This window comes from Haliotis rufescens, unplaced genomic scaffold (genome assembly GCF_023055435.1).
Source record: "Haliotis rufescens isolate VD_foot unplaced genomic scaffold, xgHalRufe1.0.p SCAF_18, whole genome shotgun sequence".
NCBI classification, from domain to species: Eukaryota; Metazoa; Mollusca; class Gastropoda; order Lepetellida; family Haliotidae; genus Haliotis; species Haliotis rufescens.
In genome coordinates this window covers 9581114-9608954 of record NW_025963868.1, presented here as the reverse complement: position 1 = coordinate 9608954, position 27841 = coordinate 9581114, and the positions used below count along the sequence as shown (strand labels likewise).

The following is a 27841-nucleotide window of genomic DNA, read 5'->3' as shown; positions in this document are numbered from 1 at the left end:
TCTGGTGTGCCAAAGGGACGCAACACTGCACAGCAAATCGCGGCACCTTGGACGAATGGGCCAAGTGAGACTTGGAGCTTTTGTGCATTAGTCCCTGCTGTAGAGTTCAGATGTACATGCCTACATTCAGTAATTAAAGACGATTCGTAAAAAAAAAAAACATTGGGAAATAACTGTGTATTTGTATGCCAGCAGCTAAAAATCAATCGGGTAGCAGGATTTTTTTTACATTTCACACGAATACGCAACTTTTCTGGAACTCTGTAATTTCTATTAGAAACCTCACATACTGGTTCACCTTGGCAAAATAGACTGGACAATCTCACTGTACAAAAGGCACGCTCATCATCATCATCATCATCATCATCATCATCATATGTACACTGATACCACTTGATACCAAAATCTAAAATACATATAGGGAAAAATAGAACTTTTTATAAATCATTTTATACATTTCTTCATCAACTGCCTTTCTCATCATCATCACTTGAAGCTAAACATCTCGCAGCTTCAAATATCCATATTCCTTAACCTTAAATAGTGCTGGCATCTAGTTCCTGTGTACAGATAGAAAGCCTCCCTAGTGTCAGATTCGAATTCCTTAATCCAAATCACGAAAAAAACCTGATGTAGTCTGTGGAAACAAATATGCATCAGAGTTAGCAAACTTTTATGAGCAAGCCAGGAGTTTCTGTCAACAATTACATACATACATTACATTTTGTTTGTTTGTTTGTTTGTTGTTTAACGCCGCACTCAGCAATATTCCAGCTATATGACGTCCGTCTGTAAAATAATTGAGTCTGGACCAGACAATCCAGTGATCAACATCATGAGCATTGATCCACGCAATTGGGATCGATGACATGTATCAACCAAGTCAGCCAGCCTGACCACCCGATCCCGTTCGTCACCTTTTACGACAAGCATAGTCGCCTTTTACGGCAAGCATTGGTTGCGGAAGACCTATTCTACCCCGGAATCTTCACGGGTCCCATACATTACATACATACATACATTACATACATACATTTGTATTATGATGGGCAGCTATGTAGAAAGTATGATTTAAGCTAGTTTCTCGGTGTGCTTTTAGTATAGACAGCATAGCCAGTACCAGGTATATGATTAGTAGCTCAGCTCAGGCTTAAACATCTGACATGTGACCATATATTTCCTGCCCTGTCAGTTGAGAGACAGGTTTCAACCTAATTGAGTTATGTAATTTCTTATGGATAGTTATACATCTAGAAGAGTCCTCTGTGGGTAATATTGGGAACAATTTGGCCGTGTTTGTAGAGCAAAATATAAATAGACAGCGTTCAGAAGGCTGCAAGTATGTTCCCTATCCCAGACTGGCTGATCTCGTGACCTTTACAGAGGAAATATAGAACAATCGGTTGTAAATGCTGCTTGAGCTAACATTTGCAAAATAAAACTTTCTTCTCAGGGACAACAAACTACTGGAGACACCAATCCTCACAAGCAAAAGAAACGCACCAATCTTGAACAGACCGTACAGATTTGAAATGCAATGCCCAAATCGGATAACTAAATCATAATATTAAAATCTGTCCGAAAGTCTGGGCAATTTGGTCGTAGGACTGTAAAACAAAGGCAACAGTTATGTGCATTTCCTTTGGTGGTGAGCATACAAAGGAAAAACGTATGATCTCGTCGGTTAGAGAGACTAGGTCGAAGGTAAAGCAGTTAAACCATGATACAAATAAAAGCCATTTCCCGTCACGAGGAACACAAAGTAAGCAGACACACGAAGTGTAGAGTCTCAGTGAATGGTTGGTTAACTGTCCTCCCTAATTCTACATTAGGAAACATTCTTCAAATTGTTCTACAATAGTGGGAGCAGGATGATAATTACTTGAGTCAATAGGACTTTGTAACATCTTTCATTAACTTTTCACTACAGTACAAACAAACTGAGTGGAGTGCGATTTCGAATCAGAAAACACCTGTTAAAAATTTGTGAATTTTAGGATTGAAATATTTTTAAGGCCATACCCATTTGTTTATGCCTGTACAAATTTTTTTTTAAAAAAATGAAAAAAAAATGCCCCAAATTTCTGATACCGGTGAATATTTATTAAATTAAAAAAAAATTTTTTTTACAAATATTTTGAACTTATAACTGTTCATGTTAATTTTTTTATTTGAAACTTTTAAAACAGAACAGGTGTTGGATTCCAAATCCAAGCCATAGAGTATACCAAGGGAGATAACTCTGTAAGGAGAGTCTGCTCCACTGGTTCTCCCAGCCTACACTCAACCACTAGGGAGGACAGTGACACTAATGTTCATGCATTGAGAAATTTAGCGGAGGCATTGAAAACGACCCAGGATGGCCTGCCCCATGGAAGGGCGGTGTGACGGAGCTGTTGATTGGTTGGCCCATCGGCCTGACGTCGAAGCCGTGAGGGTTGTGACCGAGGATGCTGTTGATGCTCATGGCGTTGTGGATGACGTGGGGCTGCGGAGGCTGGCCCCGCTGGTGGTACAGTGACGACCCCTGGTGGGCATGTTGGAGAGAGTTGTGATCCATCCCCGCCTGTGGGAGGATGGTATTACCATGAGGGAACTTAATCGGGGAGATGTTCAAAGAGTCATTTTGCCCACCTGAGTTGACATCGGACAAGAAGTTCAGGTTGCCTAGACTGAAGTTGGGCATGTGGGGGGTGAGGGACACGCCCCCTGAATGAGACCCCAGCTGAGGGCCGTTGGATGGATTTCCTGGGTTCATCCCGAAGGTGTGTTGAAAGTTCAAACCCAAACCATTCTGCGCTCTGCTTGGAGGAAACAGGGTGTTAAACGGTGGACCAAGTTCCGCATTTTTATGCATCCCTGGTCCCGAATTTGATATTGGTCGCCCGCCTGCACCGAAAAGATTGCCCGAGAGGAACGAGGGCCCCTCGTTTGACATGTTCCTTGAAGGGGAGGGGGGCAGGTTGGGAATTTGAAAATATGTTGCTAGACCCTGATTGCTGTCGAATATCGAGTGAGCGAGGTTTGTGTCCATCTCACTGTTATAGTTCTGAGGTTGCTGCTGCTGCTGTTGTTTGGAGGCCTTCTTGCTTTGTTTTCGTGATTTCTGGGGCCGCACTTGCGCCACTGACTGAGACATTGGGTGGGCTGATTGGGGAGGAGGCTGAGACGAACAAGATGAATTGTGGGAGTTGGATGGGGTGTGGCTTTGAGGAGCCGCGGAGATGACACTTTGAGGTTGACTTTGAGGATGGGACAAAGGAGGGGTTTGTTGTGGAGGCTGCTTGCTCCCCTTCGATCCACTCTGATTGGCCGATTTCCTGGAATCAGAGTTGGGATTGGATGAATGTTCGAAGGACTGAGGAGGGTTACACTGTCTGTTGAAGGGCCCTTGTACCGGGTCATAACGGTTGGCAACAAAAGCCATGGAGCCCATCGACTGAGAAGCACTGGGGAAGTTGGCTTCGTAGGGACCCCGAGGATGAACAAGCCTGGAGGACTCTCCACTTTGAGCAGGATGATGATGAAGAGGAGGCGTGTGAAGTGATGCTGTACAAGTCTGAAAGTTGGGAGGGTAATAGGAACCACTGTTATTTACATGCGGAGATCGCTGTGACGTCGGGATATTATGATCCAGCGATTGAGAACCCTGGATTGTTCTACTGGGAGGCACATTGGCCTGTCTTTTCTGTCCATTGGCACTACCACTAAAATGAGCATTTTTCTCTGGCATGCTAATCCTTGGTGGTTCTGGAGGGATATTTGAAGGCCGAGAATTCATGTCCATTAGGTGAAAGTTGAAGGAGCCTTGCCCTTGAATGTTACTATTGGGTGGGTGACGGACTGGGGGCCCAGAACCATCCAGCCGCAGGTCCACCCCTAATGCCAACATGTTGGGTTGTCCCCCTTGGGAGCCACTAGCTGTGCCACCAGGTGGCAATGGAGTCTGTTGTGAGACTGGTGGATGGAGAGGGTAAAATGAGAACTGATGATGATTGTGGGATGGGAGAGGCCCTGAACTGCTGCTGGCTGTAGTGGTGGTGGTGGTGGTGGTGGTCACGGGCGTCAAACTGAACGAAAACGGAGTTGCTGAGTTTGAGGAGTTTGTCAGAGCTTCAGGCAAGCTGTTGCTTGTAGTGCTGGACGTCAAGTTGAGCCCAATGCTTGTAAAGTTAAAACTCTCATTTGTTGAGTCTGTCGGTAAGCGTCCAAACCCATTACCACTGCTGGGCACATTTGTGGAGGATGTTTGAGACCTTGTTTCGGCACTGCCACTATTTCGGCTTGGCTGTACAAAATTGTCCGCAGAGTATATACTATTCCGCGACCTCTGGCTAGCAGAGTTGTCGGTGGTGTTCATAGGCTTGCTTGTTTGACTGGAAGGAGGATGGGTGAGTTTGGGCATGGAAGACACTTGTGGTGGCGAGTTAAACAGTGGGTCTGCTGAACCAGGGACTTCGTGACAAGGAGATCGCTGGAAGGAAGAGACTTGACCTTGACCGTGACCTTTATTTGCAAAAGGCGACTGACTCTCCTGACCTCCTCTAGACCGAGGTGGTGCAGGTGGCGACACCATACTTGTTGAAGATGGTGACTGCTGCATCGTGCTGGATTTCTGTGATGAGGGATAGTTCATTTGTTGCTGAGGCGGTAAGTTTGCTGATTTGCTTCTCTGACTCGGCTGGTTCGGCATGCTTTGATTGGAAGGCTGGTTGTGTGGATGGATTTGTGCTGGCTGTTGTGAACTTGGCCTTGGGCTTGGATTCGGCTGTTGCTGTTGAAGAGGAGGAGGAGCCGCCATCTGTGGCGGATGGGAGGGAGGTCGGGGCACCTGCAGAGACTGAGATGGAGATTGCTGTAGGGGTGGAGGGGACTGCCATGGAGTTGGCTGTGGTGGCGGCGGCGGCGGCTGTGGAGTAGGCTGTTGTGGCGTGAGCTGTTGATCTATCTGTGGTTGGTATGTTGGAGAGGTCTCCATGATTAGGGCGCCTGGGGAAGGAGATGCCGAGGGTGTAGCTGTCAACTCGGCAAGAGCATCAACTCCGCTGGATGAGATTGCAGCTACGACCATGTCGGACATCTGACCCTGGGCACTACCAGCTGATGCAGGAGACAGTATTGAACTGGACACAGCGTTCTCCATCAAGTCTGACTTCGGAGGAAGGTTAGAGGAGACACTGCTTGTCTTCTGTGTGGAGTCATCAGAGCTTGAAGCTGTGATAGGCGAAGGTTTGGAGAAGATTTGGTTGTCTGTGTGAGACAGTCTGGAGCTGGAGCTGGTCTGGGACACATTACTTGTAGTATCGGTCATCGGATTTGAGGGGGTTGATGAAACAGACCCATTAAATGACTGAACACAAGGTTCTTGAGCATCACCTATGTCCATGTTTTTGTTACTTTCAGAGTGCGTGAATGGAGACTTGACACTCTCTGTTGGCTGAGACGTGCTGGGCTCTGTCTGTAGAGGCAGAGCTTGAGACAAAACAGTGTCCAACAAGTCAAAGTTCTCAGCAGCAGTATTAGCCTCCTTTGTCAAGGGAGGTAACTCCACAGGGGCCTTGGGGGTGGGAGGGTTCGGGGCTTGAGCTGGGGTTGGGGCTTGGGGTGGAGCTTGGGGTGGGGCAGGACGTGAGGGGGGAGGCACAGACACAGGGAGGGAGTTCTGGTTATGGAGAGGACCAAGACTTCGTCTAGTAGGAGACACCTCAGGAGGACTGTCTTCATCAAAGTCAAAGACTGACAAAGCCTTGTTACTCTGAGGCTGGGGGACTGGCACTTTCTCCTTCTCCTTTGCCGAGTTCCTTTTCCGTTTCTTATTAGCAGGCTCACCACCATCAGCATCAGCCTTGCCCTTCCTACTCTTCTTCTTCACTGGTTCCACAGGAGCACCAAAGCTTTCAACCTGGTCCAGCACATCGGAAATCTGGCTAACACTGAATTCAATAGTCTCTGGCATATTCACAACCTTTGGTTCGGGTTCCGTGTTAACTGGGGGTGGTGGCGGTGGCGGTGGCGGTGGCGCTGGGGGTAGGGGTTGGGCTGATGCTTGTTTCTTTTTTTTACTGGACGACTTTTTGGATTCCGGTTTTCCTGTTTCTGGGGTGGTGGTGTTCTTGCTTTTGGATTTGGATTTTGACTTGGATTTTTTGGTTGGAGTCGAGGTGGCCTGTTCTGGGGCTGGGGGGGTTGGTGGGGTCAACACGGAGGGTTGCACGGAGGGTTGCACTGGTGGTTGCATTGGTGGTTGCACTGGTGGTTGCACTGGTGTTGTCTGCACTGGTGGCAGCACGGGAGGCAGCACAGGAGGCAGCACGGGAGGCAGCACGGGAGGCACCTCCGGAGGCTGAAACACAGAATGAGTGAGTGAATTAGTGACTGACAGCACTAATAGCATCATTATCAGCCAATGTATCTTATCGCCATTCTATAATGATTAATACCGATACCCACCAGAGCTTTGTTTTGGAAGTGACGTAAAAATCTCTATCTCTCCTATCAGTATCTGAGAGTCATTTGATTGGACGATGAAGTTTAGAGTCATGGTATTCCAAACTCAGTCTCAGGGCCAAGCTGGGTCAGGTATTCATCTTCATAGAAGGGAGATATAATGCCCTGGAAGGCCGAAGATGATACTGAACGGATGAATGGTGTTTCAAGCATCAATATGAAGCTTATATAACCCGACTGCCTGCAGTCTTCATTATGACACCTATATAACATGGTGGCCTGCAGTCATCAGTATGACACCTATATAACATGGTGGCCTGCAGTCATCAGTATGACACCTATATAACATGGTGGCCTGCAGTCATCAGTATGACACCTATATAACATGGTGACCTTCAGTCATCAGTATCACACCTATATAACCTGGTGACCTGCACTCATCAGTATGACACCTGTATAACATGGTGACCTGCAGTCATCAGTATGACACCTATATTACATGGTGGCCTGCAGTCATCAGTATGACACCTATATTACATGGTGGCCTGCAGTCATCAGTATGACACCTATATAACATGGTGAAAGGCAGTCATCAATATGACATATATATATAACATGGTGACCTGCAGTCATCAGTATGACACCTATATCACACGATGACCTGCAGTCATCAGTTTGACAACTGTATAACATGGTGGCCTGCAGTCATCAGTATGACACCTATATCACATGATGACCTGCAGTCATCAGTATCACACCTATATAACATGGTGTCCTGCAGTCATCAGTATGACACCTATATAACATGGTGACCTGCAGTCATCAGTATGACACCTATATCACATGATGACCTGCAGTCATCAGTATGACACCTATATAACATGGTAGCCTGCAGTCATCAATATGACACCTACATAACATGGCAGCCTGCAGTCATCAGTATGACACCTACATAACATGGTGGCCTGAGGTCATCAATATGACACCTACATAACATGGCAGCCCGCAGTCATCAGTATGACACCTTTATAACATGGCAGCCTGCAGTCATCAGTATGACACCTATATAACATGGTGGCCTGCAGTCATCAGTATGACACCTATATAACATGGCAGCCTGCAGTCATCAGTATGACACCTATATAACATGGTGGCCTGCAGTCATCAGTATGACACCTATATAACATGGTGGCCTGCAGTCATCAGTATGACACCTATATAACATAGTGACCTGCAGTCATCAGTATCACACCTATATAACATGGTGGCCTGCAGTCATCAGTATCACACCTATATAACATGGTGGCCTGCAGTCATCAGTATGACACCTATATAACATGGTGGCCTGCAGTCATCAGTATGACACCTATATAACATGGTGGCCTGCAGTCATCAGTATGACACCTATATAACATGGCGGCCTGCAGTCATCAGTATGACACCTATATAACATGGTTGCCTGCAGTCATCAGTATGACACCTATATAACATGGTGACCTGCAGTCGTCAATATGGCACCTATATAACATGGTGGCCTGCAGTCATCAGTATGGCACCTATATAACATGCTGGCCTGCAGTCATCAGTATGACACCTATATAACATGGTGGTCTGCAGTCATCAATATTACACCTATATAACATGGTGGCCTGCAGTCATCAGTATGACACCTGTATAACATGGTGGCCTGCAGTCATCAGTATGACACCTTTATAACATGGTGGCCTGCAGTCATCAGTATCACACCTATATAACATGGTGGCCTGCAGTCGTCAATATGACACCTTTATAACATGGTGGCCTGCAGTCGTCAATATGGCACCTATATAACATGGTGGCCTGCAGTCATCAGTATGACACCTATATAACATGGTGGCCTGCAGTCGTCAATATGGCACCTGTATAACATGGTGGCCTGCAGTCGTCAATATGGCACCTACATAACATGGTGACCTGTAGTCGTCAATATGGCACCTATATAACATGGTGACCTGCAGTCGTCAATATGACACCTATATAACATGGTGACCTGCAGTCGTCAATATGACACCTATATAACATGGTGACCTGCAGTCGTCAATATGGCACCTGTATTACATGGTGACCTGTAGTCGTCAATATGGCACCTATATAACATGGTGGCCTGCAGTCATCAGTATGACACCTATATAACATGGTGGCCTGCAGTCATCAGTTTGACACCTATATTACATGGTGGCCTGCAGTCGTCAATATGACACCTATATAACATGGCAGCCTGCAGTCATCAATATGACACCTATATAACATGGTGGCCTGCAGTCATCAGTTTGACACCTATATAACATGGTGGACTGTAGTCATCAGTATGACACCTATATAACATGGTGACCTGTAGTCATCAGTATGACACCTATATAACATGGTGACCTGTAGTCATCAGTATGACACCTATATAACATGGTGACCTGCAGTCATCAGTGTGACACCTATAAAACATGGTGACCTGCAGTCATCGGTATCACACCTATATAACATGGTGACCTGCAGTCGTCAATATGACACCTATATAACATGGTGGCCTGCAGTCATCAGTATGACACCAATATAACATGGCAGCCTGCAGTCATCAGTTTGACACCTATATAACATGGTGGCTTGCAGTCATCAGTATGACACCTATATAACATGGTGGCCTGCAGTCATCAGTATAACACCTATATAACATGGTGAAAGGCAGTCATCAATATGACATATATATATAACATGGTGGCCTGCAGTCATTAGTATGACACCTGTATCACATGGTGACCTGCAGTCATCAATATGACACCTATATAACACGGTGACCTGCAGTCATCAGTATGACACCTATATAACACGGTGACCTGCAGTCATCAGTATCACACCTATATAACATGGTGGCCTGCAGTCATCAGTATGACACCTATATAACATGGTGGCCTGCAGTTATCAATATGGCACCTATATAACATGACGGCCTGCAGTCATCAGTATCACACCTATATAACATGGTGGCCTGCAGTCATCAGTATGACATCTATATAACATGGTGGCCTGCAGTCATCAGTATGACACCTATATAACACGGTGACCTGCAGTCATCAGTATGACACCTATATAACACGGTGACCTGCAGTCATCAGTATCACACCTATATAACATGGTTGCCTGCAGTCATCAGTATGACACCTATATAACATGGTGGCCTGCAGTCATCAATATGGCACCTATATAACATGGCGGCCTGCAGTCATCAGTATCACACCTATATAACATGGTGGCCTGCAGTTATCAGTATGACACCTATATAACATGGTTGCCTGCAGTCATCAGTATGACACCTATATAACATGGTGGCCTGCAGTCATCAGTATAACACCTATATAACATGGTGAAAGGCAGTCATCAATATGACATATATATATAACATGGTGGCCTGCAGTCATTAGTATGACACCTGTATCACATGGTGACCTGCAGTCATCAATATGACACCTATATAACACGGTGACCTGCAGTCATCAGTATGACACCTATATAACACGGTGACCTGCAGTCATCAGTATCACACCTATATAACATGGTGGCCTGCAGTCATCAGTATGACACATTTTTAACATGGTGGCCTGCAGTTATCAATATGGCACCTATATAACATGACGGCCTGCAGTCATCAGTATCACACCTATATAACATGGTGGCCTGCAGTCATCAATATGGCACCTATATAACATGGCGGCCTGCAGTCATCAGTATGACACCTATATAACATGGTGGCCTGCAGTCATCAGTATGACACCTATATAACATGGTGGCCTGCAGTCATCAGTATGACACCTATATAACATGGTGACCTGCAGTCTTCAGTATCACACCTATATAACATGGTGGCCTGCAGTCATCAGTATGACACCTATATAACACGGTGACCTGCAGTCATCAGTATGACACCTATATAATACGGTGACCTGCAGTCATCAGTATCACACCTATATAACATGGTTGCCTGCAGTCATCAGTATGACACCTATATAACATGGTGGCCTGCAGTCATCAATATGGCACCTATATAACATGGCGGCCTGCAGTCATCAGTATCACATCTATATCACCTGGTGGCCTGCAGTCATCAGTATGACACCTATATAACATGGTGGCCTGCAGTCATCAGTATGACACCTATATAACATGGTGACCTGCAGTCATCAGTATCACACCTATATAACATGGTGACCTGCAGTCATCAGTATGAAACCTATATAACATGGTGGCCTGCAGTCATCAGTATGACACCTATATAACACGGTGACCTGCAGTCATCAGTATCACACCTATATAACATGGTGGCCTGCAGTCATCAGAATGACACCTATATAACATGGTGGCCTGCAGTCGTCAATATGACACCTATATAAAATGGTGACCTGCAGTCATCAGTATGACACCTATATAACATGGTGGCCTGTAGTCATCAATATGACACCTATATAACATGCTGACCTGCAGTCATCAGTATGACACCTATATAACATGCTGACCTGCAGTCATCAGTATGAAACCTATATAACATGGTGGCCTGCAGTCATCAGTATGACACCTATATAACATGGTGACCTGCAGTCATCAGTATCACACCTATATAACATGGTGGCCTGCAGTCATCAGAATGACACCTATATAACATGGTGGCCTGCAGTCGTCAATATGACACCTATATAAAATGGTGACCTGCAGTCATCAGTATGACACCTATATAACATGGTGGCCTGTAGTCATCAATATGACACCTATATAACATGCTGACCTGCAGTCATCAGTATGACACCTATATAACATGGTGGCCTGCAGTCGTCAATATGACACCTATATAAAATGGTGACCTGCAGTCATTAGTAGACACCTTTATAACACGGTGGCATGCAGTCATCAGTATGACACCTATATAACATGCTGACCTGCAGTCATCAGAATGACACCTATATAACATGGTGGCCTGCAGTCGTCAATATGACACCTATATAACATTGTGACCTGCAGTCGTCAGTATGACACCTATATAACATGGTGACCTGCAGTCGTCAGTATGACACCTATATAACATGGTGGCCTGCAGTCATCAGTATGACACCTATATAACACGGTGACCTGCAGTAATCACTATGACACCTATATAACACGGTGACCTGCAGTCATCAGTATCACACCTATATAACATGGTTACCTGCAGTCATCAGTATGACACCTATATAACATGGTGGCCTGCAGTCATCAATATGGCACCTATATAACATGGCGGCCTGCAGTCATCAGTATGACACCTATATAATATGGTGGCCTGCAGTCATCAGTATGACACCTATATAACATGGTGGCCTGCAGTCATCAGTATGACACCTATATAACATGGTGACCTGCAGTCATCAGTATCACACCTATATAACATGGTGGCCTGCAGTCATCAGTATGACACCTATATAACACGGTGACCTGCAGTCATCAGTATGACACCTATATAACACGGTGACCTGCAGTCATCAGTATGACACCTATATAACATGGTTGCCTGCAGTCATCAGTATGACACCTATATAACATGGTGGCCTGCAGTCATCAATATGGCACCTATATAACATGGTGGCCTGCAGTCATCAGTATCACACCTATATAACATGGTGGCCTGCAGTCATCAGTATGACACCTATATAACATAGTGTCCTGCAGTCATCAGTATGACACCTATATAACATGGTGACCTGCAGTCATCAGTATGACACCTATATAACATGGTGGCCTGCAGTCATCAGTATGACACCTATATAACACGGTGACCTGCAGTCATCAGTATGACACCTATATAATACGGTGACCTGCAGTCATCAGTATCACACCTATATAACATGGTTGCCTGCAGTCATCAGTATGACACCTATATAACATGGTGGCCTGCAGTCATCAATATGGCACCTATATAACATGGCGGCCTACAGTCATCAGTATCACACCTATATAACCTGGTGGCCTGCAGTCATCAGTATGACACCTATAAAACATGGTGGCCTGCAGTCATCAGTATGACACTTATATAACATGGTGACCTGCAGTCATCAGTATCACACCTATATAACATGGTGGCCTGCAGTCATCAGTATGACACCTATATAACACGGTGACCTGCAGTCATCAGTATGACACCTATATAACATGGTGGCCTGCAGTCATCAGTATCACACCTATATAACACGGTGACCTGCAGTCATCAGTATCACACCTATATAAAATGGTGACCTGCAGTTATTAGTAGACACCTTTATAACACGGTGGCCTGCAGTCATCAGTATGACACCTATATAACATGGTGACCTGCAGTCATCAGAATGACACCTATATAACATGGTGACCTGCAGTCGTCAGTATGACACCTATATAACATGGTGGCCTGCAGTCATCAGTATGGCACCTATATAACATGGTGGCCTGCAGTCGTCAATATGGCACCTGTATAACATGGTGGCCTGCAGTCGTCAATATGGCACCTACATAACATGGTGACCTGTAGTTGTCAATATGGCACCTATATAACATGGTGACCTGCAGTCGTCAATATGACACCTATATAACATGGTGACCTGCAGTCGTCAATATGACACCTATATAACATGGTGACCTGCAGTCGTCAATATGGCACCTGTATAACATGGTGACCTGTAGTCGTCAATATGGCACCTATATAACATGGTGGCCTACAGTCATCAGTATGACACCTATATAACATGGTGGCCTGCAGTCATCAGTTTGACACCTATATTACATGGTGGCCTGCAGTCGTCAATATGACACCTATATAACATGGCAGCCTGCAGTCATCAATATGACACCTATATAACATGGTGGCCTGCAGTCATCAGTATCACACCTATATAACATGGTGGCCTGCAGTCGTCAATATGACACCTATATAACATGGCAGCCTGCAGTCATCAATATGACACCTATCTAACATGGTGGCCTCCAGTCATCAGTTTGACACCTATATAACATGGTGGACTGTAGTCATCAGTATGACACCTATATAACATGGTGACCTGTAGTCATCAGTATGACACCTATATAACATGGTGGCCTCCAGTCATCAGTATGACACCTGTATAACATGGTGACCTGTAGTCATCAGTATGACACCTATATAACATGGTGACCTGTAGTCATCAGTATGACACCTATATAACATGGTGACCTGCAGTCATCAGTATGACACCTATATAAAATGGTGGCATGCAGTCATCAGAATGACACCTATATAACATGGTGACCTGCAGTCATCGGTATCACACCTATATAACATGGTGGCCTGCAGTCATCAGTATGACACCTATATAACATGGCAGCCTGCAGTCATCAGTTTGACACCTATATAACATGGTGGCCTGCAGTCATCAGTATCACACCTATATAACATGGTGGCCTGCAGTCATCAGTATAACACCTATATAACATGGTGAAAGGCAGTCATCAATATGACATATATATATAACATGGTGGCCTGCAGTCATTAGTATGACACCTGTATCACATGGTGACCTGCAGTCATCAATATGACACCTATATAACACGGTGACCTGCAGTCATCAGTATGACACCTATATAACACGGTGACCTGCAGTCATCAGTATCACACCTATATAACATGGTTGCCTGCAGTCATCAGTATGACACCTATATAACATGGTGGCCTGCAGTCATCAATATGGCACCTATATAACATGGTGGCCTGCAGTCATCAGTATCACACCTATATAACATGGTGGCCTGCAGTCATCAGTATGACACCTATATAACATAGTGTCCTGCAGTCATCAGTATGACACCTATATAACATGGTGACCTGCAGTCATCAGTATGACACCTATATAACATGGTGGCCTGCAGTCATCAGTATGACACCTATATAACACGGTGACCTGCAGTCATCAGTATGACACCTATATAATACGGTGACCTGCAGTCATCAGTATCACACCTATATAACATGGTTGCCTGCAGTCATCAGTATGACACCTATATAACATGGTGGCCTGCAGTCATCAATATGGCACCTATATAACATGGCGGCCTGCAGTCATCAGTATCACACCTATATAACCTGGTGGCCTGCAGTCATCAGTATGACACCTATAAAACATGGTGGCCTGCAGTCATCAGTATGACACTTATATAACATGGTGACCTGCAGTCATCAGTATCACACCTATATAACATGGTGGCCTGCAGTCATCAGTATGACACCTATATAACACGGTGACCTGCAGTCATCAGTATGACACCTATATAACATGGTGGCCTGCAGTCATCAGTATCACACCTATATAACACGGTGACCTGCAGTCATCAGTATCACACCTATATAAAATGGTGACCTGCAGTTATTAGTAGACACCTTTATAACACGGTGGCCTGCAGTCATCAGTATGACACCTATATAACATGGTGACCTGCAGTCATCAGAATGACACCTATATAACATGGTGACCTGCAGTCGTCAGTATGACACCTATATAACATGGTGGCCTGCAGTCATCAGTATGGCACCTATATAACATGGTGGCCTGCAGTCGTCAATATGGCACCTGTATAACATGGTGGCCTGCAGTCGTCAATATGGCACCTACATAACATGGTGACCTGTAGTTGTCAATATGGCACCTATATAACATGGTGACCTGCAGTCGTCAATATGACACCTATATAACATGGTGACCTGCAGTCGTCAATATGACACCTATATAACATGGTGACCTGCAGTCGTCAATATGGCACCTGTATAACATGGTGACCTGTAGTCGTCAATATGGCACCTATATAACATGGTGGCCTGCAGTCATCAGTATGACACCTATATAACATGGTGGCCTGCAGTCATCAGTTTGACACCTATATTACATGGTGGCCTGCAGTCGTCAATATGACACCTATATAACATGGCAGCCTGCAGTCATCAATATGACACCTATATAACATGGTGGCCTGCAGTCATCAGTATCACACCTATATAACATGGTGGCCTGCAGTCGTCAATATGACACCTATATAACATGGCAGCCTGCAGTCATCAATATGACACCTATATAACATGGTGGCCTCCAGTCATCAGTTTGACACCTATATAACATGGTGGACTGTAGTCATCAGTATGACACCTATATAACATGGTGACCTGTAGTCATCAGTATGACACCTATATAACATGGTGGCCTCCAGTCATCAGTATGACACCTGTATAACATGGTGACCTGTAGTCATCAGTATGACACCTATATAACATGGTGACCTGTAGTCATCAGTATGACACCTATATAACATGGTGACCTGCAGTCATCAGTATGACACCTATATAAAATGGTGGCATGCAGTCATCAGAATGACACCTATATAACATGGTGACCTGCAGTCATCGGTATCACACCTATATAACATGGTGGCCTGCAGTCATCAGTATGACACCTATATAACATGGCAGCCTGCAGTCATCAGTTTGACACCTATATAACATGGTGGCCTGCAGTCATCAGTATCACACCTATATAACATGGTGGCCTGCAGTCATCAGTATAACACCTATATAACATGGTGAAAGGCAGTCATCAATATGACATATATATATAACATGGTGGCCTGCAGTCATTAGTATGACACCTGTATCACATGGTGACCTGCAGTCATCAATATGACACCTATATAACACGGTGACCTGCAGTCATCAGTATGACACCTATATAACACGGTGACCTGCAGTCATCAGTATCACACCTATATAACATGGTGGCCTGCAGTCATCAGTATGACACCTATATAACATGGTGGCCTGCAGTCATCAGTATGACACCTATATAACATGGTGGCCTGCAGTCATCAGTATGACACCTATATAACATGGTGACCTGCAGTCATCAGTATCACACCTATATAACATGGTGGCCTGCAGTCATCAGTATGACACCTATATAACACGGTGACCTGCAGTCATCAGTATGACACCTATATAACATGGTTGCCTGCAGTCATCAGTATGACACCTATATAACATGGTGGCCTGCAGTCATCAATATGGCACCTATATAACATGGCGGCCTGCAGTCATCAGTATCACACCTATATAACATGGTGGCCTGCAGTCATCAGTATGACACCTATATAACATAGTGGCCTGCAGTCATCAGTATGACACCTATATAACATGGTGACCTGCAGTCATCAGTATCACACCTATATAACATGGTGGCCTGCAGTCATCAGTATGACACCTATATAACACGGTGACCTGCAGTCATCAGTATGACACCTATATAATACGGTGACCTGCAGTCATCAGTATCACACCTATATAACATGGTTGCCTGCAGTCATCAGTATGACACCTATATAACATGGTGGCCTGCAGTCATCAATATGGCACCTATATAACATGGCGGCCTGCAGTCATCAGTATCACACCTATATCACCTGGTGGCCTGCAGTCATCAGTATGACACCGATATAACATGGTGGCCTGCAGTCATCAGTATGACACCTATATAACACGGTGACCTGCAGTCATCAGTATGACACCTATATAACATGGTTGCCTGCAGTCATCAGTATGACACCTATATAACATGGTGGCCTGCAGTCATCAATATGGCACCTATATAACATGGCGGCCTGCAGTCATCAGTATCACACCTATATAACATGGTGGCCTGCAGTCATCAGTATGACACCTATATAACATAGTGGCCTGCAGTCATCAGTATGACACCTATATAACATGGTGACCTGCAGTCATCAGTATCACACCTATATAACATGGTGGCCTGCAGTCATCAGTATGACACCTATATAACACGGTGACCTGCAGTCATCAGTATGACACCTATATAATACGGTGACCTGCAGTCATCAGTATCACACCTATATAACATGGTTGCCTGCAGTCATCAGTATGACACCTATATAACATGGTGGCCTGCAGTCATCAATATGGCACCTATATAACATGGCGGCCTGCAGTCATCAGTATCACACCTATATCACCTGGTGGCCTGCAGTCATCAGTATGACACCGATATAACATGGTGGCCTGCAGTCATCAGTATGACACCTATATAACATGGTGACCTGCAGTGATCAGTATCACACCTATATAACATGGTGGCCTGCAGTCATCAGTATAACACCTATATAACATGGTGAAAGGCAGTCATCAATATGACATATATATATAACATGGTGGCCTGCAGTCATTAGTATGACACCTGTATCACATGGTGACCTGCAGTCATCAATATGACACCTATATAACACGGTGACCTGCAGTCATCAGTATGACACCTATATAACACGGTGACCTGCAGTCATCAGTATCACACCTATATAACATGGTGGCCTGCAGTCATCAGTATGACACATTTTTAACATGGTGGCCTGCAGTTATCAATATGGCACCTATATAACATGACGGCCTGCAGTCATCAGTATCACACCTATATAACATGGTGGCCTGCAGTCATCAATATGGCACCTATATAACATGGCGGCCTGCAGTCATCAGTATGACACCTATATAACATGGTGGCCTGCAGTCATCAGTATGACACCTATATAACATGGTGGCCTGCAGTCATCAGTATGACACCTATATAACATGGTGACCTGCAGTCTTCAGTATCACACCTATATAACATGGTGGCCTGCAGTCATCAGTATGACACCTATATAACACGGTGACCTGCAGTCATCAGTATGACACCTATATAATACGGTGACCTGCAGTCATCAGTATCACACCTATATAACATGGTTGCCTGCAGTCATCAGTATGACACCTATATAACATGGTGGCCTGCAGTCATCAATATGGCACCTATATAACATGGCGGCCTGCAGTCATCAGTATCACATCTATATCACCTGGTGGCCTGCAGTCATCAGTATGACACCTATATAACATGGTGGCCTGCAGTCATCAGTATGACACCTATATAACATGGTGACCTGCAGTCATCAGTATCACACCTATATAACATGGTGACCTGCAGTCATCAGTATGAAACCTATATAACATGGTGGCCTGCAGTCATCAGTATGACACCTATATAACACGGTGACCTGCAGTCATCAGTATCACACCTATATAACATGGTGGCCTGCAGTCATCAGAATGACACCTATATAACATGGTGGCCTGCAGTCGTCAATATGACACCTATATAAAATGGTGACCTGCAGTCATCAGTATGACACCTATATAACATGGTGGCCTGTAGTCATCAATATGACACCTATATAACATGCTGACCTGCAGTCATCAGTATGACACCTATATAACATGCTGACCTGCAGTCATCAGTATGAAACCTATATAACATGGTGGCCTGCAGTCATCAGTATGACACCTATATAACATGGTGACCTGCAGTCATCAGTATCACACCTATATAACATGGTGGCCTGCAGTCATCAGAATGACACCTATATAACATGGTGGCCTGCAGTCGTCAATATGACACCTATATAAAATGGTGACCTGCAGTCATCAGTATGACACCTATATAACATGGTGGCCTGTAGTCATCAATATGACACCTATATAACATGCTGACCTGCAGTCATCAGTATGACACCTATATAACATGGTGGCCTGCAGTCGTCAATATGACACCTATATAAAATGGTGACCTGCAGTCATTAGTAGACACCTTTATAACACGGTGGCATGCAGTCATCAGTATGACACCTATATAACATGCTGACCTGCAGTCATCAGAATGACACCTATATAACATGGTGGCCTGCAGTCGTCAATATGACACCTATATAACATTGTGACCTGCAGTCGTCAGTATGACACCTATATAACATGGTGACCTGCAGTCGTCAGTATGACACCTATATAACATGGTGGCCTGCAGTCATCAGTATGACACCTATATAACACGGTGACCTGCAGTAATCACTATGACACCTATATAACACGGTGACCTGCAGTCATCAGTATCACACCTATATAACATGGTGGCCTGCAGTCATCAATATGGCACCTATATAACATGGCGGCCTGCAGTCATCAATATGGCACCTATATAACATGGCGGCCTGCAGTCATCAGTATCACACCTATATCACCTGGTGGCCTGCAGTCATCAGTATGACACCGATATAACATGGTGGCCTGCAGTCATCAGTATGACACCTATATAACATGGTGACCTGCAGTGATCAGTATCACACCTATATAACATGGTGGCCTGCAGTCATCAGTATAACACCTATATAACATGGTGAAAGGCAGTCATCAATATGACATATATATATAACATGGTGGCCTGCAGTCATTAGTATGACACCTGTATCACATGGTGACCTGCAGTCATCAATATGACACCTATATAACACGGTGACCTGCAGTCATCAGTATGACACCTATATAACACGGTGACCTGCAGTCATCAGTATCACACCTATATAACATGGTGGCCTGCAGTCATCAGTATGACACATTTTTAACATGGTGGCCTGCAGTTATCAATATGGCACCTATATAACATGACGGCCTGCAGTCATCAGTATCACACCTATATAACATGGTGGCCTGCAGTCATCAATATGGCACCTATATAACATGGCGGCCTGCAGTCATCAGAATGACACCTATATAACATGGTGGCCTGCAGTCATCAGTATGACACCTATATAACATGGTGGCCTGCAGTCATCAGTATGACACCTATATAACATGGTGACCTGCAGTCTTCAGTATCACACCTATATAACATGGTGGCCTGCAGTCATCAGTATGACACCTATATAACACGGTGACCTGCAGTCATCAGTATGACACCTATATAATACGGTGACCTGCAGTCATCAGTATCACACCTATATAACATGGTTGCCTGCAGTCATCAGTATGACACCTATATAACATGGTGGCCTGCAGTCATCAATATGGCACCTATATAACATGGCGGCCTGCAGTCATCAGTATCACATCTATATCACCTGGTGGCCTGCAGTCATCAGTATGACACCTATATAACATGGTGGCCTGCAGTCATCAGTATGACACCTATATAACATGGTGACCTGCAGTCATCAGTATCACACCTATATAACATGGTGACCTGCAGTCATCAGTATGAAACCTATATAACATGGTGGCCTGCAGTCATCAGTATGACACCTATATAACACGGTGACCTGCAGTCATCAGTATCACACCTATATAACATGGTGGCCTGCAGTCATCAGAATGACACCTATATAACATGGTGGCCTGCAGTCGTCAATATGACACCTATATAAAATGGTGACCTGCAGTCATCAGTATGACACCTATATAACATGGTGGCCTGTAGTCATCAATATGACACCTATATAACATGCTGACCTGCAGTCATCAGTATGACACCTATATAACATGCTGACCTGCAGTCATCAGTATGAAACCTATATAACATGGTGGCCTGCAGTCATCAGTATGACACCTATATAACATGGTGACCTGCAGTCATCAGTATCACACCTATATAACATGGTGGCCTGCAGTCATCAGAATGACACCTATATAACATGGTGGCCTGCAGTCGTCAATATGACACCTATATAAAATGGTGACCTGCAGTCATCAGTATGACACCTATATAACATGGTGGCCTGTAGTCATCAATATGACACCTATATAACATGCTGACCTGCAGTCATCAGTATGACACCTATATAACATGGTGGCCTGCAGTCGTCAATATGACACCTATATAAAATGGTGACCTGCAGTCATTAGTAGACACCTTTATAACACGGTGGCATGCAGTCATCAGTATGACACCTATATAACATGCTGACCTGCAGTCATCAGAATGACACCTATATAACATGGTGGCCTGCAGTCGTCAATATGACACCTATATAACATTGTGACCTGCAGTCGTCAGTATGACACCTATATAACATGGTGACCTGCAGTCATCAGTATGACACCTATATAACATGGTGGCCTGCAGTCATCAGTATGACACCTATATAACACGGTGACCTGCAGTAATCACTATGACACCTATATAACACGGTGACCTGCAGTCATCAGTATCACACCTATATAACATGGTGGCCTGCAGTCATCAGTATGACACCTATATAACACGGTGACCTGCAGTCATCAGTATGACACCTATATAACACGGTGACCTGCAGTCATCAGTATGACACCTATATAACATGGTTGCCTGCAGTCATCAGTATGACACCGATATAACATGGCGGCCTGCAGTCATCAGTATGACACCTATATAACATGGTGACCTGCAGTCATCAGTATGACACCTATATAACATGGTGGCCTGCAGTCATCAGTATGACACCTATATAACATGGTGGCCTGCAGTCATCAGTATGACACCTATATAACATGGTGGCCTGCAGTCATCAGTATGACACCTATATAACATGCTGACCTGCAGTCATCAGAATGACACCTATATAACATGGTGGCCTGCAGTCGTCAATATGACACCTATATAACATGGTGACCTGCAGTCGTCAGTATGACACCTATATAACATGGTGACCTGCAGTCGTCAGTATGACACCTATATAACATGGTGGCCTGCAGTCATCAGTATGACACCTATATAACACGGTGACCTGCAGTCATCAGTATGACACCTATATAACACGGTGACCTGCAGTCATCAGTATCACACCTATATAACATGGTTGCCTGCAGTCATCAGTATGACACCTATATAACATGGTGGCCTGCAGTCATCAATATGGCACCTATATAACATGGCGGCCTGCAGTCATCAGTATGACACCTATATAACATGGCGGCCTGCAGTCATCAGTATGACACCTATATAACATGGTGGCCTGCAGTCATTAGTATGACACCTATATAACATGGTGACCTGCAGTCATCAGTATCACACCTATATAACATGGTGGCCTGCAGTCATCAGTATGACACCTATATAACACGGTGACCTGCAGTCATCAGTATGACACCTATATAACACGGTGACCTGCAGTCATCAGTATCACACCTATATAACATGGTTGCCTGCAGTCATCAGTATGACACCTATATAACATGGTGGCCTGCAGTCATCAATATGGCACCTATATAACATGGTGGCCTGCAGTCATCAGTATCACACCTATATAACATGGTGGCCTGCAGTCATCAGTATGACACCTATATAACATAGTGGCCTGCAGTCATCAGTATGACACCTATATAACATGGTGACCTGCAGTCATCAGTATCACACCTATATAACATGGTGGCCTGCAGTCATCAGTATGACACCTATATAACACGGTGACCTGCAGTCATCAGTATGACACCTATATAATACGGTGACCTGCAGTCATCAGTATCACACCTATATAACATGGTTGCCTGCAGTCATCAGTATGACACCTATATAACATGGTGGCCTGCAGTCATCAATATGGCACCTATATAACATGGCGGCCTGCAGTCATCAGTATCACACCTATATAACCTGGTGGCCTGCAGTCATCAGTATGACACCTATATAACATGGTGGCCTGCAGTCATCAGTATGACACCTATATAACATGGTGACCTGCAGTCATCAGTATCACACCTATATAACATGGTGGCCTGCAGTCATCAGTATGACACCGATATAACATGGTGGCCTGCAGTCATCAGTATCACACCTATATAACACGGTGACCTGCAGTCATCAGTATGACACCTATATAACACGGTGACCTGCAGTCAACAGTATGACACCTATATAACATGGTGACCTGCAGTCATCAGTATCACACCTATATAAAATGGTGACCTGCAGTCATTAGTAGACACCTTTATAACACGGTGGCCTGCAGTCATCAGTATGACACCTATATAACATGGTGACCTGCAGTCATCAGAATGACACCTATATAACATGGTGACCTGCAGTCATCAGTATGACACCTATATAACCTGGTGGCCTGCAGTCATCAGTATGACACCTATATAACATGGTGGCCTGCAGTCATCAGTATGACACCTATATAACATGGTGGCCTGCAGTCGTCAGTATGACACCTATATAACATGGTGGCCTGCAGTCGTCAATATGACACCTATATAACATGGTGACCTGCAGTCGTCAGTATGACACCTATATAACATGGTGACCTGCAGTCGTCAGTATGACACCTATATAACATGGTGACCTGCAGTCGTCAATATGACACCTATATAACATGGTGACCTGCAGTATAGAGAGAAGGCATTTCAGGTCTACATAAGCATTAACTTAATGAGTGGGTGAGTTTAATGCCGCTTTGAACAGTATTACATTTATATCATGGCTTGTCATCTTGATTTGGTAGGTAAGCCTGAAGTGATGCAGGTCTCAGACGTTTACCACTTTGATGAAATCAACAGCACCAGTTTGGTGCTGACAAATAATCCGGGATTCGAACCCATAATCACAGTTTTCTGGAGTGAGGGAAGTCTACACAGTGAATTGTGGCACCTTAGACTGGGCCACCCATGCCTCCTTCTGACTTGGAATGGTAACGACAAAGATTGTGACACTTTCTTACCAAAAAATGAGCTATGAGGTTTTGTAGCTCACCTGATACTTTTCAATCACGACATTCAATATTTTATCAATAAACAATACTAACCTTCTGCACGGGGAGCACAACCTGGGGCGGGGCCATCTCAGTGTCCTTGCTGGGGGTGCTTTGTGGGTCATGAGTGGCTTTCACAGGGGACACGGTACTACTGTCCTCATCACCATCCCCCACACTGGTGTCAATGTGGAGCGGATTGTCCTCATTGGCGGGATTATAAAAACTTGGACCAGGAGAGATCTCGGATGGGGAGGGGGAAAAGATGGATTCTGCAGCCTTGGCTAGGATGTCCGTGGCGGCAGCAGCAGCAGCCTCTGCAGCACTGACGGACGTCGTTGATGCCTCTGTGCTTGTGCTGGAGAAGTTAGCCTTTGATTCGGAGAAGGTTGTACTTGTCACTGCCATTGTTGGCTGGGACAGGGCACCTTCGGGGAGGGACGCGGGGGTGCTTGGTAGTGGTGATGCTGATGTCAACGGGGGTGGAGCGGCAGTTTCTGTTGGTAAGGCCGTTGAAGTGACTTTGCTCGAGGTGCTGGATGGTTTGGGGAAAATTGCTCTCTGGTTCTTTTTCCCAGATTTCTTCCCCGCTGAAGATGGAGGTGTTGAAGCAGTGGTGTTGGTTAGGGGAGCTGTTGTTGCAGCAGCAGGAGCCTGATTTTGGTTTGGCGCGACCGTTGCAAGCACTTGCATTGTGACAGGATCTATTAAGACGTTCATTTGCTGGCCGTTCATAGGCACTGACAGTAGCACTGGAGCTTGAGGCCCGGTTTGTGTCTGGTTCAGAACAAGGCCCTGTGGAGTGGCATTAGTAGCAGCAGTAGGGACGCCTGTATGAGCAATGGGCGGCACCGATGGGGTCAGAGACTTCACTGTATCACTACCACCTTTACTCCCGGGATCAAACTCCTGCCCGCTCATCACACTGCACGTGTTGGACACAACTTCTTGAGGGTTTGACATGGAGTTAGCAGTCTGTACAACATTAGACGCTGTGCCCGAGGCTTGCACTTGTGTGCTCATTACACTCTGGGTTGAAGACGTTGGAACGACACTTGTGCTTAAAGTGGCACAGTTGTAGACTGGATTCTGAGCGACTTGAGACGATGCAGTGGTGGTAAGAAGCAAGCCCATGTTCTGTTGTTGCTGCTGGAGCTGTAACTGAATTTGCTGCTGCAGCAGCTGCTGCTGCTGCTGTTGCTGAAGCTGTTGCTGAGGAGTCTGTTGAATTTGTCCATTAGGCCCGATTATCATTGGAGCCCCAGCGGCAGGGTTGTTAGGGTCAATCCCCAACAGTGTATTGGGCACTCCGGGCCTCGGCTGCATCTGAGGGTACTGAAAAGAAGGGGCACCTGTATTGGACAGCACCTGCACGTTCCCATTCACCGACTGAGCCTGTGGATTGACAGTCTGGGCATTGGTCACAACAGGGATTATTTGACCGTTAGGGAGGATGAGAGCTGTTGGGAGCTGATTCGGCTGACTTGGCATGGTGTTCAAAGTCAACAGGTTCCCATTCTGGCTGACCGGCATAGCCAGACCTGGATTCTGGATGACTTGCTGGTTCATGGCCAACTGACTGTTCAGTTGTTGTTGGTAGACGTTCTGGCCGGAAGGCAGGGACACCTGGGGTTGACCTTGAAGGGCCATGGGCTGGAGGCCTTGGGGTTGTAACATGGGGTTCTGTTGGGCAAACATTGTCATGGGATTCTGCTGTTGGGACAGGTTAGGGGGCATGACCGACGGCTGGGTTTGGGAGGCAGTCACTGTTATTGTATTAGCACTATTGACAATCGGCTCCGATTTACTGGACACTATGGCAATGTTCATAGCACCAGTATCGGTTTGTTCTTGAGCACTTGGTAATATTACTGAGGCACTGTTTGACATGGAGGTGCTTGGTTTTGATTTCTTGGAACTTTTCGACTTCTCGGGAGCAGGTTTGCTTGTTGGAGCAGGCTGTTGCTGCGGCTGCTGCTGCTGTTGTTGCTGCTGCTGGTGTTGCTGCAACAAATGCTGTGGTGTTGGCTGTGGCTGCTGTTGGTCACTGGGCTGCATGCCTGGCATCACCGGCATGCCTTGTTCATTTATCACTATCATCTGACCGTTCTGGTTTATCACAAAGTTCCCCATTCCATATCCCCCTAAAGCACCATTCTGAAACATGCCTGGAGCACTAGGTTGACCAGGGTTCATGAGGGGCATATTTACAACCATGTTCCCTTGCTGCATCAACTGTGAATAGTTGGCCTGCTGACCCATGGACATCACAGAGTTCACCGCAGACGTGTTTGTGACGCCCACCGAGGTCTGACTGACCACCGAGGCTGGAACCTGGGGCATCCCCGACATCACAGAGCACACTGCGGCGCTCTGAGTATTCGAGGCCACGGAGGCCAATGTCTGTAAGGCTGAAGCGGAATTTATATCATCTGTCGAACCTGACACTGAATTTGGTGTGTCACTACCGGATGAACTCGCCGACACAGGTTTTGATTGGTGGAGGACATCAGATGACGTGGAACCAACAGGGCTGGGCTGACGAGAATTATCCGACTGGGCTGGTCCAATTCCGGCATCCTGCATGGCAAGTTGCAACAAGCCCAACCCATTAGCAGCCATGTTTCTGTCTCCTTGAAATATCATCCCAGGCGGCTGAACTCCACCGCTGCCAACACCAGATCCAGTTCCTGCAGAGGACATGGGTAGAATCATTTGTCCATTCCCGTTCATCACAACAGTTCCTGGATTAGCAAATCCAGAGTTCATCAGCAGGTTCTGGTTGGCAAGCACCTGCTGCCCAAGCCCAGGGAACATCTGGTTCATCAGAGGCATTCCTCCATTGCCCATGAAGCCAGGTCCAAACATCGCTCCTGCCATGGCCTGCGCTGCCGCTGCCTCCTGAAACTGTTGCTGCTGAAGCTTGGTCTGCTCTAGTTGGAAGCTCACTGTATTCTTCCTCTTGCACTTAGCCAACTTGGACTCGTCATCTTTCTGGGAGGAGGAGGAGCTGATGTCGGGGACGAAGGTGTCGCTGGGCACGGATGAGCAGCTGGGTTCACAGTCCATGGATGTGGCCGTGCTGTCTGGCTTGCTCTGGTTGCGGGACTTCCACTGGTAGGACGGGTCCTGCATTGCTGACAGACCTGCAACAGTAAGTGAGATTGAGAGTACTTGGGAAGACTATTCATGTCAAATTGTATTGCCATATGATACAGATATATTCTACTACTTAAAATTCTACCCGATTCTGTCATACCATGACTGATTAACTACTGCAATAAGAAAAAATTGGGTCTTCTTTTGAGCAGTATATATCCTATTTTCAGGACGCTTATTCAGTGTCCCGAGTCGGAACAGTATTTCAGTTATATCAGTGTGTCAGTATTTCAGGTATACCATGGCATGTCAGTATTTCAGGTATATCATAGTACCCAGTATTTCAGTTATACCACGGTGTGTCAGTATTTCAGTTATACCACGGTGTGTCAGTATTTCAGGTATATCATGGCATGTCAGTATTTCAGTTATACCACCACATGTCAGTATTTCAGTTATACCACGTTGTGTCAGTATTTCAGTTATACCACGGTGTGTCAGTATTTCAGTTATACCACGGTGTGTCAGTATTTCAGTTATACCATGACATGTCTGTATTTCAGGTATATCATGGCATGTCAGTATTTCAGTAATACCACAGCATGTCAATATTTCAGTTATACCACGGTGTGTCAGTATTTCAGTTATACCACGG

At 45.4% G+C, this 27841-nt stretch overlaps 1 protein-coding gene across 1 annotated transcript in view; it reads right to left on the bottom strand.

Moving 5' to 3' along the window:
* Positions 1-923: 923 nt before the first annotated feature.
* The window catches only part of LOC124122601 (mucin-5AC-like), a 39773-nt gene continuing 12855 nt past the window's right edge, over positions 924-27841 (bottom strand). Inside the window, exons 6-7 of the mRNA XM_048398190.1 lie at positions 24142-27233; positions 924-6343 (exon numbers count right to left, since the gene is read on the bottom strand). Coding sequence (XP_048254147.1) covers positions 2309-6343; positions 24142-27233 — 7127 coding nt within the window. The 3' untranslated portion in view covers positions 924-2308. The remainder of the gene's footprint in view (positions 6344-24141; positions 27234-27841) is intronic.